Source organism: Trematomus bernacchii, unplaced genomic scaffold (assembly GCF_902827165.1).
Source record: "Trematomus bernacchii unplaced genomic scaffold, fTreBer1.1, whole genome shotgun sequence".
Taxonomy (NCBI): domain Eukaryota; kingdom Metazoa; phylum Chordata; class Actinopteri; order Perciformes; family Nototheniidae; genus Trematomus; species Trematomus bernacchii.
This window is the reverse complement of record NW_022987739.1, coordinates 4,283,291-4,298,902: the sequence shown is the minus strand read 5'-3', so window position 1 is coordinate 4,298,902 and position 15,612 is coordinate 4,283,291. Positions and strand designations below refer to the sequence as shown.

At 39.4% G+C, this 15,612-nt stretch overlaps 1 protein-coding gene across 1 annotated transcript in view; it reads right to left on the bottom strand.

Moving 5' to 3' along the window:
* tcf3b (transcription factor 3b) overlaps positions 1 to 14,109 on the bottom strand; it is a 33,232-nt gene extending 19,123 nt beyond the window's left edge. Inside the window, exons 1-8 of the mRNA XM_034146943.1 lie at positions 13,566 to 14,109; positions 10,655 to 10,751; positions 10,359 to 10,406; positions 8,597 to 8,669; positions 2,366 to 2,439; positions 1,192 to 1,264; positions 691 to 731; positions 322 to 454 (exon numbers count right to left, since the gene is read on the bottom strand). Of these exons, the coding sequence (XP_034002834.1) occupies positions 322 to 454; positions 691 to 731; positions 1,192 to 1,264; positions 2,366 to 2,439; positions 8,597 to 8,669; positions 10,359 to 10,406; positions 10,655 to 10,729 (517 nt within the window). The 5' untranslated portion in view covers positions 10,730 to 10,751; positions 13,566 to 14,109. The remainder of the gene's footprint in view (positions 1 to 321; positions 455 to 690; positions 732 to 1,191; positions 1,265 to 2,365; positions 2,440 to 8,596; positions 8,670 to 10,358; positions 10,407 to 10,654; positions 10,752 to 13,565) is intronic.
* Between the last annotated feature and the right edge of the window lie 1,503 nt (positions 14,110 to 15,612).

Sequence of the window (15,612 nt, the reverse complement as noted above, 5' to 3'; positions counted from 1 at the left end):
AGCTAATACTATGTCTACACCTTTGTACCTATGTAATGCCATTATTTTCTGGTCTTTTTATCATTTGAAATGGTCAAAACAAGGTTTTTGGACATTGAGAAGACATCACCTTTGGTTCTCAGAATTTGTAATATTTTAACCATTTCCTAACATATTAACTAACAAACCCCAAACAAGTAATCAAGAAAACATAAATCGGAATGTGAAAAAAAAAAAGAGGAAAATATGTAGTTGCAGCACTGTTTTAAGATAAAAATATATGAAAATAATGTATAAAGAAATGCCCAGCAACATGCACCATTCTTTATGTAGTAAACTTACCTATACCTGCGTCAGGCGGCCTTCTCCTGGGGTTGTTGGGGTACGACGGGTAAAACTGGGAGCCGGATTTCAGGCCAGAGGGGGACATGGCATCTGGGCTGGGCATCGCTATTTCGCTGGGATGAAAACCAGGCTAGAGGAAAAAAGAGAGCAAAAGGTAAAAAGGGTTTTACTAATAATACCTACAGGGGCGTGGGGTAACACAGCATAAACGGCTTCTATTCTTAGAAATGAAGACCGTTCATTCAAATCATTTTACATGAAAAGAGAAGTGAGAAAACAGGGCTTCCTTTGCATGACGCATAACATGAATTTAGCTCTAACACATAACCTTACGGGGGTGAGAGAGAAGAGCTGAATGAAACATACCTGGCTTCCAAAGGGAGGGTAAGGTGGCCTCTCATTTTTACCTGTAAGATAAAAGTAAAGATGGTTTAAACATGATCTGTATACAGATTTGAGGCAATGATGTGTGTGAAAAACAAATGAAAAGTAGCATCTTCTAAAGTACAAAAAGTCCAGGGATGCCCTCCCTTTTTCAGTACGCTCAGCTGTATGAAGCCGCCTGCCAGACAAAACCCTAGGGAAGGTTTCTGCTTCAGTGGCCTAACATCCCCAACACTCAACGAATGAACACAGGCACACACACACACATGTATGTAGACACATACACATTCAACCACCCAGAAAACAAGTACACACAACAGTCAAATCGGCTGTTATCAACATGATTCTTTAAAAAACGGCAGTGTGATAACGCAACATGTCCTCTGTCACTGAGAATAAAATGTATACACTAATACAAATAATCAAGCTTTAAAAAAAAAAAAAAAATCGGAGTCACTTATAAAATATTATTCTGAAACATACCTGCAACCCCTGCACTGATGAACGGAGAGGAAAGTCCTTCATGCTCATTGTAGTGGGGACCTTCACCATAACCCTGTCGGAGCAATGGGAAAAGCACAACATTACTAACCTTAAAAAAAAGAACAATAACAGTAAATAGAAAAAACAGTGCAACATCTCAAGGACCCAATCATGTGTCCCAGTGAAACTCTACTATGATATCTTCCCCAGTAAAACCAACTATGTTAGCAGTGTAAAGGTACAAGAGGGGCACAATTTAAATAATTGACATTAGATTCTGCTTCTAATTAGTTAAATTGCTTGTAAAATAACTGCCATGAACACAAACAAGTGATATTGGTTTCACAGAAAGACAAGAAATGTCATGACAGAGATCAAGTTGAGACAAAATAAGCATACCACAATTGACTCTTTACAGCAAGTTAATTTATTTAAGGAAACAAAATCACGTGTGCAGTCAGTTCTGAGTAATATGTGTAGTGTGTGGGTGTGTGAACATTTATAAGAAAACAAAAGATTTTAAAAAACAGGAATTTGATATAAGAATTATGAATAAATGTATTTTTTGGCATAGATTGTGAAACAAGTGAACACAATGTCAGTAGATGGGATGTTTTTATCTCAACTTTATGGCCAAGCTATTTAGTTTGCACACCTACAGTATATTGCTTAGTGGTTACCCTCCTTCGACTTCTCTGTCTAACTAACAGGATCCATGCCAAACAAATCTGCATCAGCTCGGGGGATTCAAACCGACTTTCTTAATTATCAACTTGTGGTAATCAAAGCCTGCTGCATCTATTTCACCCCCTGTTTCTGTATTTACACAGAGTTGTGCCAAGACAGTTACAGCGGATGTGAAGCTGCAATTACCGGTGGGCTTCCACAGAGGTTCTGGGCTACTGGAGAGCTTGCCAACGCAGGATCCTGAGCCAAGGTTATTAGGTAGAGAGTAAAACTACCACTTCAAATCAAACATGGCACACGGTAGGAAAAAGTACTAAGCTGCTGTGGCGGTGGGGGGGGAGGAGAGGATGTGTGTGTTTGTTCATTTATGGCAGCGTGATTAACCAAACGTGTGTGACAAATATCATGGCATCTGGTGTTAATGCTTAGATCTCCAAACTTAAAATTGTGTGTGATTTAAGAGTGCGAGTGTGTGTTCAGATCTTACCCGTCCTTGGCTGAAAGAGGGGCTGTTCTGTTCTGCCGAGCCCCAAGACCCAGAGCCGCTGCGCTCGTCTATCGCTGCGAGAAGAGGACATCATGTTAGGATTGACAGGTAGGAAGACAAGCGAGTCAGAAGTAGGGATGAAAGACTGAAAAGACAGGTTAGATTAATGCTGTGAACGATTTTTGAAAACCCCAAATGACAGCATATAAATATCATCCCTTGTGTCACTGCGGTAACATTTTTTTTTGAAATGCCCGGATGTTAGAGTCATATCAAGGGAGCCTGTCACTATGTCTAAACATTCAACATCCTTAAGTGGTCACAATGGGCTTTCACAAGCCAGCAGAGAGCATCACTATTGATCAAAGATGCTGCTTTCAAGATGCAATGTTACACCATTTTTTAGAAAAAAACAAAACCATATGAAAGCTGCTCAGTGTACCCATTAGTGTTTTTACGGTCACTGAATAGCAGAAAATGAACCATTTAGATCCCTAATGTAATCAAAGAGGATAACATGTCATCTTAACTGCATTTGAATTCCAATCAAATTGACAAACATGAAATACGACAAAACTAAATGTGTAAAGCTAAAACATGAACCCACAATGTTTCAGGTAAAGAAAGGACCGATGTGTGGCACAAAGGAAAAACCTTGCCAAAAGACTGGTGGAGCAGAAAACTCCAAAATACCCCCATCATCCCCTTCTCCCTGTCTTATGCACTAATGCTATCCAGGCTCTCTGGAGACACAAGCCTTAATTGCATGCTGATTTGCATAATTGTGCATATTAATGCGGTTTCCTTATGAATATTCATATTTCCACTTTGATTTTTGCCTAATTAAAAAAATGTGTGTGAGAAAGCAAAAGAGAGCGAGCGGGTGGAAGGAGAAGGCAAGGAGAGAGAGAGGGAGGGAGGGAGGGAGGAAAAACAGAGAGAGAGAGAGAGGGGTCTGGGTGAGATCAGCAGCCTGGCTGACGAGTGAGAATGAGTGATGAGACTAACAGAGCGGTGCAAGCACCTACACACACTGCGACAGCCGTGATCTATGAAGCTGATGCCAGTGGCATGGAGAATCAGGCGAGCAGAGTGGAGAGCGGACCTCAAAAGATCCGCCTCGCTCACCGTCACACCGGCCCCGCTGAAGGGCCACAGTACTAATAAAGAGAAGCACCACCGTCAAGCATGTCCAATGGCACAGGACGCTGGTGACGGGCTCGCCGCTAAATAAAGATGACAGACTTTGTGGGGAGAGGTTTCGGCCAAAGCTAGGCGCCAGGAGAGACTGAATGAGTGAGATAAAAATCTATTTCAACAATGGGCAATAAAAACATCTTCGCTCAAACACTGTTGTTGTTCCACTTTAGCTGCACTTCCAAAATACAGCTAGACCTCAAGTATTGTCACAAGTACACAGGTAACACATACATCTACATCAGGGTCAAGAATAACCTGCACTGAGTAGCAAAGAGTCAACAAAGAGAGTTAAGAGAGTAACTTCTTATCTTCACAGTCGTTTTATATACAACACTCATTCGCTTATAGAGCCTGCTTTTGGCCAGCGGGGGTGCAGAGGGGTAGAGCGAAAGCACGGCTGTGCAGGAGAAGTCTGACAACATTGTTTCACACTTGCTGGAGTAATTAACTCTGAGGCAATTAAAACAAGGTGGATAGCTGCTGAGGTGACACTGACGCTCAGCCAGCCTAGGAGAGCCCCACTATGCCAGAGGAGAGACCTTTTTATTGGTGTTTTAAAAAACTTAACATGCCAACACAAAAGGATATAAAATAATGCTAAATTAAAAAGATACCAGCAAGCTTCCCATGCCATTTAACAACATCTATCAAATGCTACAAACAAGTTCCACACTGTTAACGCATCAGATGCAAGGACTTTAAGGACTTTCCAGGCCCAGTATTACACAAATTCAAGGACCCAACACAGCATAATTTGAGCCACACATCAATTTGAATGACTGTTACAACACTAACAATTCTCATAATAAAACTAAGGCATGTTTTAAAGAAACATGCCAAAAAGGGAGGTCCTTGAATGTGAAATGATGTGCGTTACAGTGATGGCATTACAAGTAGGATATAACATTATATGCATGTTCTTAATAAGAAATAGAAATAGCACTACTGGGTACAAAGGAATACAAATCTGATGAAATAAGGATAAAAAATAGCCCTGATTAGGCAGATCTGTTTTTGCAGATGAATGCAGACTCTGAAAAGTGTCCATTGCAATGTTTTTAGGTCACAGGCAAAGGGTTGGTTTGAAACAAAGTACTAAATATATTTTACTGGCCAAAATAATTGATGTAGGAGTACATCTCTGACCTACTTTGAATGGTACAAGACAAGTCTTGTTTGTACAATTCGACTTTCAAACTTGCTTACTGCTTGTATAAGAGCAACTTACCATGATTCAAATATAGTGGCCAGTGTGCATGGTTTTTAAAATCCAATCCAAGTTTATACATTTAAGGAAAGAAATCAAAACCTTTTGAAAGTTCTTACAAATATAAAAAAAATCATTCATATGTTTTATATTTAGTGAGGGAATAGAAATATAACATTACATTACATGTCATTTGTTAGACGCTTTTATCCAAAGCGACTTACATACTCAATACTGTGGACAATCCCCACAGGAGCAATTATGGGTGAAGTGTCTTGCCCAGGGACACAACGACATGCTGACTGCAGTGGGACTCGAACTTGGTACCCCCCTGATTCGAAGTCCAGCACTCTATCCACTGAGCCACAGCCGCTCATATAAGATGAATTAATGTCAGTTAATGCAAACCCCATCATCACAATCATTACTTTAGACTGCACATATTGGTGGATGTGATCAAACACTTACTGCCTGTAGTCATATTTACAGATGGGTTATGCCAATTGTGGGGAAAAAGATGCTTTATAAGATGTAAATGGTTATTACCACTAAATACTTAATGTCTTACTGCAAATAACTTATCTGAAAGCAAAATCTTTATCCCCTTTTGCCATGGGATGTTTGGCTAAATCAAGGGTATGAAAATATATGAAAATATAAAAAATATATGAAATTGAACTGATGATCAAACTGGGGAAATAAGGCTAAAGAAATCCCTGATTTATCTACCAGTAAGACAAGAAAAAAACAGGACATGGGGTTGGCAATAAAAACAACAGGTTCTCTGGACGTATATCACATCCATCCAGACTTTGGCAGGCTAGTGTGTGAATGTACTTCCAGAGAAAATCCCATGGCAAGACAAATACTTACACACCACCAGAAAAAATATTTGTTTTGTGCCACAAAGCTTTCACGCGGCTGCAGGCTCTGAAAACATCTAATTTAGTTGAAGAAGGAAGCCACTCTCCTTTGAGATGTTCTCCTTTTTGGAGGGCTTATATTTTCCCACCAAAGCACAGTGAAACAAATGACAATACTGCAGGAGTGTGCATCAGAAGTCAAACCATGAGAGACCACATGTGTAAATTCACAATGTTGTTTGTTGTGATCTAAGGGAAGCGAGCCTGTTTTGTCCCGTGAATGTGTGTGTGAATGTGTGTGTGTGTGACGGGGGTTGGAGACGTTGCCAGCAGCTGCAAAGGTGACAGAGGGGACGCCTGCCTGAAGGCTTGGCCGGCTCCCACCATACAAACCAACACACTCCAACTCCCCTACTTCTCAAACATCCTCCACACTTCTTGCCAATCCTCTCTTCTTTCCTCCACCCGACAAACCCTTCCCCACGCGTACACACACACACACAATAGCCACTGAGGAAGAGAGGAGGACGCCTAATGCAATTAGCACCCCTCTGAGCACTTTTGTGTTGATGAATAGAGGAGGTCTGGTGGGCCACTGGGCCGCTCGCTGCCGTTCCCGCGCTGCTGCCTGCCTGAATATACAAGCCCCGAGTGACGTCATGGACATTGTTCTTTATTGGTCATCATCTCTGTAATAAACAGGTTTCCTGGCTCCTAGCCATATTGATTTTTGAAAGAACAAGCTATCAGTTTGAGTTTAAATAAAGATGGTCATATGCAACTAAATGCAGCAATTACATTAAAAACTAAAATCATGTCAAAATCTATTTTCCTTCTAAGAACAACAGTTGGGCTGAACGGTATAAGGAACGTTTGGGATAACATTGTTGACTATATATATATATATATATATATATATATATATATATATATATATATATATATATATATATAGTACTTTATTGATCCCAAATTGGGAAATTGTTGTTGTTACAGCAGCATAAAAGGCATTTTACAATAAAACAAAACTACAAAATATACAAGAATAGAAAGAAAAATAAAATATAAAATATACATGTTGAAATAGATATATATCTCCATAATGACATGACTTGCAATGATTAAAAAGGCTGCTCAATGTTGTCTTTAAGCTGCTTTTATTAAGTAAACTGTTAACATGCAACAAATTGTTATTTAACTTTTAAAAAATATGAAGGAAACCATTAGCAACATTTTAACTGCTAATTAACTGAATGCAAAGAGCCCTAAATAAATGACATTAGTAAGTGCATTTCTATTCTTAAACTTTATTTAAAATGTGCATGTGCAATATCTCAATCATGATGTGTTTATCACGCACTAGACGGCAATATCCATATATCATTTAGCCCTAACTAAGAGTTTGTTCATATTTCTACTTTATCAAGGTTCAAGGTTCTTTATTTGTCAAACGAACATAGCTACAGTGTAGTTATGTCGATGAAAATCTTGTGTCACAGGCTTCTCCGACAGTGCAACACAAAACACAATGTATTTAGGTTTCCTTTTCATATTTACATTCTTTATTTTATATATATATGGTTTGTATATTGTAATATGACAAATCCACGCGAAACTATGGTGCTTTAATCCACAGATGTTAGCATTTTGACTTAGAACTTATTTTATTTTGTACATGCAGATCTCCCAAAGTGAAATGGGACAGCATGAAGTACTGCATTAAAATAGGTGTCAATGACCGAGGGCCACACTTTGGGACATGAGGAGGGGGGAAAGGAATTAACTCCTCACTGCTTAGTAATTGCCTGCTGTAATAGAAACAAACAGAATCCTGCCTTCGACAGGCTGATCCCTCTATTCACCGCGCTCTCTCTTCCACTCTGACCACTCACTGCATGCTGGGCCAGTTTAAGAGGTTGCGAGCGAGGGGTGAGGGACATTGTCTCGGACTCAAGCCATTTCCTGCAGATCAGTGGGGGTAAGAGCCCTGTGCCGTGTTGGGGGAGGAGTGTTTTACACTTCATGGTGGGGGAGTCGTTTCAAGTCCATAAGCCCCCTTTTTTGCCTTTGTTCCTCAGTGGCCAAGTTCTCACTCTGGGGAACACTGAGGAGTGTGACTCGATTTCACACGCCAGGTTGGGAGGGTGACAGGGAACGAAAGTAACACGACTTACTAATAACATTCAGGAAGAGAGAAAGGCTTATTCAAAAGGCTCAGGTGCTTGAGGGGGTTACAGCTACTTCACACTTTTAAAATAGTGATACAAGGACTAGAGAAATGTGGGTGAAATTATCACACATGTTAAATTAAAACTTAAATGTTTAAATAAAATCTGCACAGTTTTAATCCTTCGTAGAAGTCTGAATTGATCATTGTTCTGTTAAGACAAGAATCAAGAGACAACATAGACAGGCCAAAAGCAAACCGTAGCCTGTAACAACATTTGAATTTCTTCTAAAATGACTTACAATACACCCTCTCATTACAAATTACTGAATAAACAAATACAAGCACAGACAATTAGGAACACTTTATCTTTCTTAGAAAACCGTTTCATTGAAATCTGGTTCGTGCAATCTATTGATTAACCCAGATGATGTCAATGCGGCTGTTGTTTTTTGTAGAGCTTTAAGCACCAGAAATCTAAATCACCTCTATACCTACTGAGGCAGTGATCACAAAACTGGGGCAGACAAAACTGAAACTGCCTGCATGCTGAATACCAAAAGAGTTTTGTGAGAAAATACTTTTTTGGGGTGATTTTGGTGCGTCAACTTTAGATTTATTTTGCATATAATGTCAAGGATTTAACATTAAACTCCTATATTGTTGCTTTGCCAAAACACACATGCGACCACAGCCTTGTTAATTAGAGCCAAACTGGGAACTGAGAGTATTTACATCAACAAAGTGATAGAAATGTAAACCAAAATTTGCCAAAAACTGTTTTGAGCGCTTACCTGATCCACCGAACTGACTGCTGGCGAGCGTCATCGTCCTGTTCTTCCCATTGGCTACTGGAGGCGCGAACATCTACAAGACAAAAGAGGAAATAAAACGTAACTAACAAAGCAAAGGATGGCACACTTCACACATCCTATGTCATAAAGGACATCACATACACATGTTGTTGAGTTTGTGTTTTTTTTTTGTTTTTTTATGGGAGACATAAATTACATAAAACAAGTTATTTGACCCTTGTTAAGACGACTTCTAGCGAGTAAAGCATGCTGATAAAATCTATGTAGTTACAAACATGCTTAGTCTTGCAAAACTCCACATTGGAAAAATAATTTATTTGCTATAAAAAAATAAAGTAGTACGTTTCCCCCAAAATAAGTATAGAGTATTTTTATATAAGTTGATCTGCAGCATCAACGTTAGTTTTTAGGCTGAGGGATTTTGTTTTTTCACGAGCCACTGTGGGTTTAACCATGAGGCTATGGTGTGGTTTCAATATCTTCTATGTGGCATCTTTCAGTGACGAAACTCTACTGTACAAACCTTTTTTTAAAGTAGGACACCAAAACACAATCTGCCACCACCACCACATATGATATCTCTCTTTTCTGTGTAATTTTGTTGTCACAGTTTAGGTCTACGTGGTCCAACAACCGATTTGGACACCATCTTTGTTTCCGTTACATTTTTGTTTGCTGATATCTCAAACATGTTTTTGTTTTTTTATTCCGTATCCAATCTAGCATGCATTTTCGTGACTAGCCAGCAGATAAACAAAGGAGGACATTTGTTTGTACCATTTTCGACAGTTTCTCACCCAATTATCAATGTTGTATTTAAACGGAACATCTGCTGATACAAATTGGCAGCTGATCAATCTGAGCGTTTCGAACACAAACCCAACTGTCTAATGGGAACCTCCCACAAAGCCCCTTCACAACAAGGAGTGTTTTTCTTTCATGGGGTAAGGTTTCCTTTAAATACCGATGGGGTGGCAGAGAATAGGACATTTAACAAAGCAGACTGAATCATGCAAGTCACTATAATGAAGCTCCGTCAAAAACACATGCACAAAAACACATAAAACATTTTTACTCTTCATAAAATGTCAACAATTCCTGCAATTGGATAAACAGTTCTATATAAATTAACAGTACTGTCAAAATAAATCTCACGGGTCATTAGGTCTGCTGACAAATAATCATTATAGGTCAGTTTTAAATAACCTGCTGTGCTCTATACATTGTAAATTATCCAGACCTGACAATTTAGCTGGTTATTCAATGTTTTAAAAAAAAAGGAGAAAATGTAACGGCTCCATTGGGCCTAAGAGATGTTTATGTCGCGTAGAGCTCAGCAAAGGCTTCGCAACAGAATGAAACACAGAAAAAGAATACAGTGCTATCTCCATGCACTTTCTAGGTAATGTCAAGAGGATACCTTATGACAGCCTCTTTGAAAATGTCTAAAAATATGATAAAGAAATGCAGAAGCTGTCTGCAAAATGCACATATAACAATATTACCCCCTCAGATTCGGTTAACAAGACAAACAGGGGTAAAAATAATTGCGCCGTTTTCTGCAATTGTTCCTTTTTCACTTTTTTACATTTTACAGTGGACACCAGCTTATTGTTGCTATATCTCTACATCATCTACATAATTGAAAAATCTACATTTGAATCCTGATATCATTTTTTACAGTCACCCTGAGGTACAGCATTATTTTTACTCGACATGCTTTTGATGTAATCAGTAATACCTTTGCATGCCAAGAATGAAGGATGGAATTATCTTGGGCTGACACAACCTGATGTTAAAACAAAACAAAAAAAAATCAAATTGTGATATTACAGACTTTTAGAAATTAGGCATCCCAATGAATGATTTTTCCTTGCTTACCCCTTCCCCGCCTCCCCCACTTCTCTCATTCAGACCTGCAGCTCTCCTCTACTCAAACCCAGACCTGTATCGCTCTCTCTTTAGCCCTTTTCTCCCAATACCACCCACCTACAACTGCCACCCAGAACCACCCAGACTGCTCTCCCACTCTCTTACCGCGCTGAAATCCAGGAGGTCGTTGAGTTCCTTGTCAGTTCCCACTGCAGCCATTCTTTGCTGCTGTTCGTTCATACCCTTCAGTCTCTAATAAACCCTATGAGAGAAATTTGCAGATACAGGATTTTAATGGCACTAGCAAGCACAAAGAGAATTTACATTTGGCTCTTTAAAAAAATAACAGAGGGTGATGGTAATGAATGTTTCAAACTACTCTATCTTTGCTTTATCACAACCCCAGAGATGATTCATATTGGCAGGTTGTTAGGCCCCCTGAAGACACCAATGCAGGGCTATGTCAGCATTTTTGTTGAAAAAAATAAAAAATGTTGTGGTTGCAAACGCGTCAAATTAGTTTTTTGTGATTTTCATGACCTAAATATTAGAGCGAGAAGGAAAGATCTTGTGAGTCTGAGAATTTAAAATAAAATATCACTGTCGTTCAATGAGACTCAGCTGGCCAAAACATGCGGCTCAAATTACCAACTCTATCACACGGACCAATGAGGGAAAACAGACAACATAAGGCTACTTAACGCTATTCACTTGAGCAGGGTCTACTTAATACTGCTAATGTCATTCAGACCCTGCCTTCCCATCCAAGCAGTCAAATCACTACCAAGTAATGACTTTAAAATGTTTTCTTTTATACTACGCAACCCTGGCAAATAACACAGCCATATGTCGATCATTGCTACATGAAAGAGTATGTAATACATTTACAATTACAGACATAATTGGGACTATAGTTAGCCCAAGGAAATAGGGGTGAAAGGCAGAGCTAATGACTGTATGCAAACACGTCATTACCAAATTACCATATGTCAACTCAGAAAGAAACCTTGTCAAATGACACAGTGAGCATGAATGCGGATTTACCCTGTGTTTTGCATTCCAACGCAAGCCTTAGGCCGCTCTCTGATGCTGAGCGCCTGAACGCCTCACAGGGAACCAGTGGTGAGGGGAGTGAGTGGAGGAATAGAGGCACTTGGACACCAACAGGTGGTGTGCTTTTACAGCCTCATTTGTAATACAGCACTGCCAAAAAGAATGGATGCAATCCGAAAAAGAAAAGAAAAAAAGGTTGCTGTTTTCAAGGATTTGCTAGATGTAAACAAAGGGGGTTTAGATCATTGAAAGTGTGTCAATAAAAAAAAAATCAAATGTAAACAAAAGTATAAAATGTCCCAAGTAATTTTCTGCTTGTATGAAATAACAAAAGTCACTTCAGGGGAGACAAACAGTGCTCTCCAAGTGAAGTGAACCCAGGCAGGCAGAACTAATTTAACCTTGAGCCGAGGAAAGGAAGTGAAAACACACACACATCGCCCCAAGTGTAAAAAAGCTAGGAACATGGCTGTCACTGCTTTTCCAAACTTTTGGATAAGATGGCCAATCCATGACAAAAATAGGCCACACACACACCACTAACATAAACTTAAATATTATTTAACCACTGGGTTAAATGCAGTGGAGCTCACTGAGGGGCTTAATGTAACAAAATTGCATCTTCTGCTTCTGCTGGATCAATATTTGAAGCAGGCCGATTAGGGGGTCTTTGTCACCCCACCAAGGCAGAGAAGGCAGGTCATTCTCCACAAAAGAGCCTGGACTTCAAGTGTATGAAACCATAGAGCTAAACAGATGCTTCACTTTATCAAACATGGTTTTAAATTCATTAATAACACGACTTAAAATGCATGTGCCTACCACCGGTTTTTTTACTACGCCTCTCAAACAATAATGGGCTAATTGAAGCTTGTTGTACTTGTCTAACAATCCTCTTACTACTGTTGTTGGCGGTAAAATATGTGTAATTAAAAATTACATTTCCGCCCGCATAGGTTGTACATGTTTTTGTTGTCGTCAGTCCTGTCAAACGGGGAAATAAAAGCAAAGTAATTAACATAACATGTGTTTATGTCAATGCTATTACTTCGGGAACAACAGGGGCCGCCGTGCTGAAAAGAAAACGCAAATTCAACTGTTGATTCAAAAGAAAACGGATGTGAATGTCTTGTGCCCGAAATAAATAATATCCACTTTAGGTGAAATAGTTTATAACAATGACAGTAAACATCCAGGGCACCACAGGATGTTGGCTGTACATTATTTGATCATCTCCGCTAGGCCAACATCCAGGGGCTGACAACTAAACCCATTCAGCATTTATCTTGAAGCATGTTGACATCATCCTGAGTAATAACTAAAAAACATAATCTGCAGTTGTGGCTGCCTAGGGGAAACAAATTATGTGTAAAACAAGTGCAACGGTCGTGACCCTGGAGAATAAGAGCTCCAAACTTCATGCAACAAATAGTGACTTATTTCTCTCACATATTAGGGTTCAAGTCGTGCATTATGAGGGGAGTGAAGTGGAGGAGGCAGTGGTGGGGGTGGGAGCATGAGGAATTTCCTGCCAAATGTGCAATAAAATAAAGTCTAGCTGGTGGCCAGACACTTCCATAAAGGAATGTTTAAAGGGTTGCCAAAAGGGGGTTTTATGGAAAGTTTGTTCGTGGCTTGTGTGGAAAATACATGTAGGCCCGCAACACAAAGTTTAGCTTAAATCCTCAGGAACATTACACAACGTTTTACAATTAATATTTGCACATTTTGGCGGATACGCTCGGTGAAAAACAAAATGAGGCTTGTTAAGCAGGAGTTAACGTTAGTGGGGTCTTTTTGCAGAACAAAGGAGTAATTTCCTTCTCTCCGTGGTCAATGCGGGGACCATCACACACTTGGCTCGCCACCTCAAACCAGACAAAAACTTAACATCCCCCCCGCTTTAACCACACATTCCCAAAAACTTTTCGAAAAATGTCAGGCGTCAAAATAGGTGTCAGTGAAAGCCATCGTATTCATGCAACTTCCCCCCGAAACATGAAGTGAAAGAAGGTGTTTTTACCTCTCCTCTGCAAGTGTCTGATATCCAACAGTAAAAAGAAAAGCGGAGACTGGCGAGGAGAAAAACATAAAACTTCAAGAGAATTTCGACCTCAGCGCATGAAACGCATTGGAGCACCGTAGATGTCTTTCCTTTTGTCCCGGTAAGCCTGCTCTTCAACACAGCGCCCACGTGTTTGCTACAATGTTACAAGTCTGGGTGCAAACAAATCTATTATAGTAACTAATCTCGCGTCTTCCTTTTTGTTGTTACAACTGAGATGATTTCATTCTTCTCGTAGACATCTTCACCACCTCCGTCCACATTGTCAGACGCAACAACGTATCCCTCCGCACAAAAGTGAGGGCCTCAATGCCAGCGGTGTCCGATTTCAAACGCCTTTGAGAGACGGGGTATTTTCACAGTGGGAAAAATACAGCTTAAACGTGTAACAACCGCCAAAACGACGGAAATGTCTATTGTCGAAGCTCAGTGTTGTGTGTCGTATCTGCAATCCTTAAAATGCAAGAGCGCTACGAGCACTATGTCGTACGGCGGAAGGCTATCGTAAGAAAGTTACCTGCGATTAAACAGCAGCAGCTTGACGAGATGGCACGATAAATGTGAAGGGGCTCAGCCAATGGGGGAGCGTGTACGCTTGATTGGCAGCGACGGAAGCCAACCAACGGCTGAAAATGCACGTTAAGCCCGCCTTTTTCTTGACGCTCACTTTCCCTGTGTGCTCAGGGAAGCTGGCTGAGGGGGGCTCCTCCAACATGCCCGCTGACATCATTTTATTACTTTGGTTGGTGTGACCTCTTTTGCTGTTTTTAAAAACAAAATAATATATCTAAACCAAGGATTTAAATGATTTGGTTATAATTACAACAGCAATTGTAAACTCAACGTGTTTGGTAGCCAATGCCTAGCTAACTGTAATTTTTTTTATCTCAACATTTAAAGGAGGCATACTTTTTTTTCGAATTCAATACAACCATTTAACATATATATGTTCCTGGTGTATGCTATGAGTGATTATGGATAAGAAATATTCAGGCCAAGTTGGTAGCTTAAAAAATGTAATGTTTAAAAAACACATTTCCAAACATTGTGTGATTGTAAAACAATATTTCAAACAGAAGAATATACTTAGAAATACTATACTTTTGAATAAAACTATAATAAAATGTCCATTATCCCCCCCAGTCTAAGTCGATTGATCAGACACTTTAATTTATTAAATCTATCAGACATTTTGAACGTGTTGTCATGCTCAATAACTTATGTCCATGGTAAAAACAAGACTTCAAGTATCACTTCATTGTGTAGAAATAGTTAATTCATTAATTTGTCAACAAATCCATGAATGTAAGTCGAAGTAACATTTATTTACTATTTAGGGGAGTACTCATTTTCCACTATGGCTGCAACCAAAAATTATTATGTTTTATTATGATTTATTTGTCTTCTGTTTATGTTAACAATTGATCAAGTAGTTTTCTCAAAAGAATCAGAAAATAGCAACAACAAAAAGTGCCATTATTATTCACCAGAGACCAAAGGGATGTACGGCTTGTTTCTATGAGAAAAAAACTGAACCTTACCCGAATAAAGAGAAATTAATCAGTTAATTAAGAAGCTTGAACAATTAAACATTTGTCGTTTTTTGCTTAGTAGCTGATTTTCTGTCAATCGACTCATATATTTATTGTTTCCGCTTTCATTTCTATGTCTATGTAGCCAGTCTGTTTGTGAATGAGCTGACAAACATAAAACCAACACAGCCTTAGTAACTGCCTGCTCCAGAGCAGAGTGGAGAGGAGGGAGAGCAGAGTATAGGATCACAGAGAGGGGGGGGGGGAGAAATAGTTCAGAGAAAACTGTTCAAACAGGGAGGGCACACCGGATGATCTACGCAAATGGGTCTGTAATGTCAAAATGCTGCTTTTACAAGAAAACAAGAGCAAATTATAGATGTTTGAATTAACTGCAGGTCTTCTACCATTATGATAAACAACCACATACAATGGAATACGTTTAGATCACCCTGATGTTTTACTAATTAGTT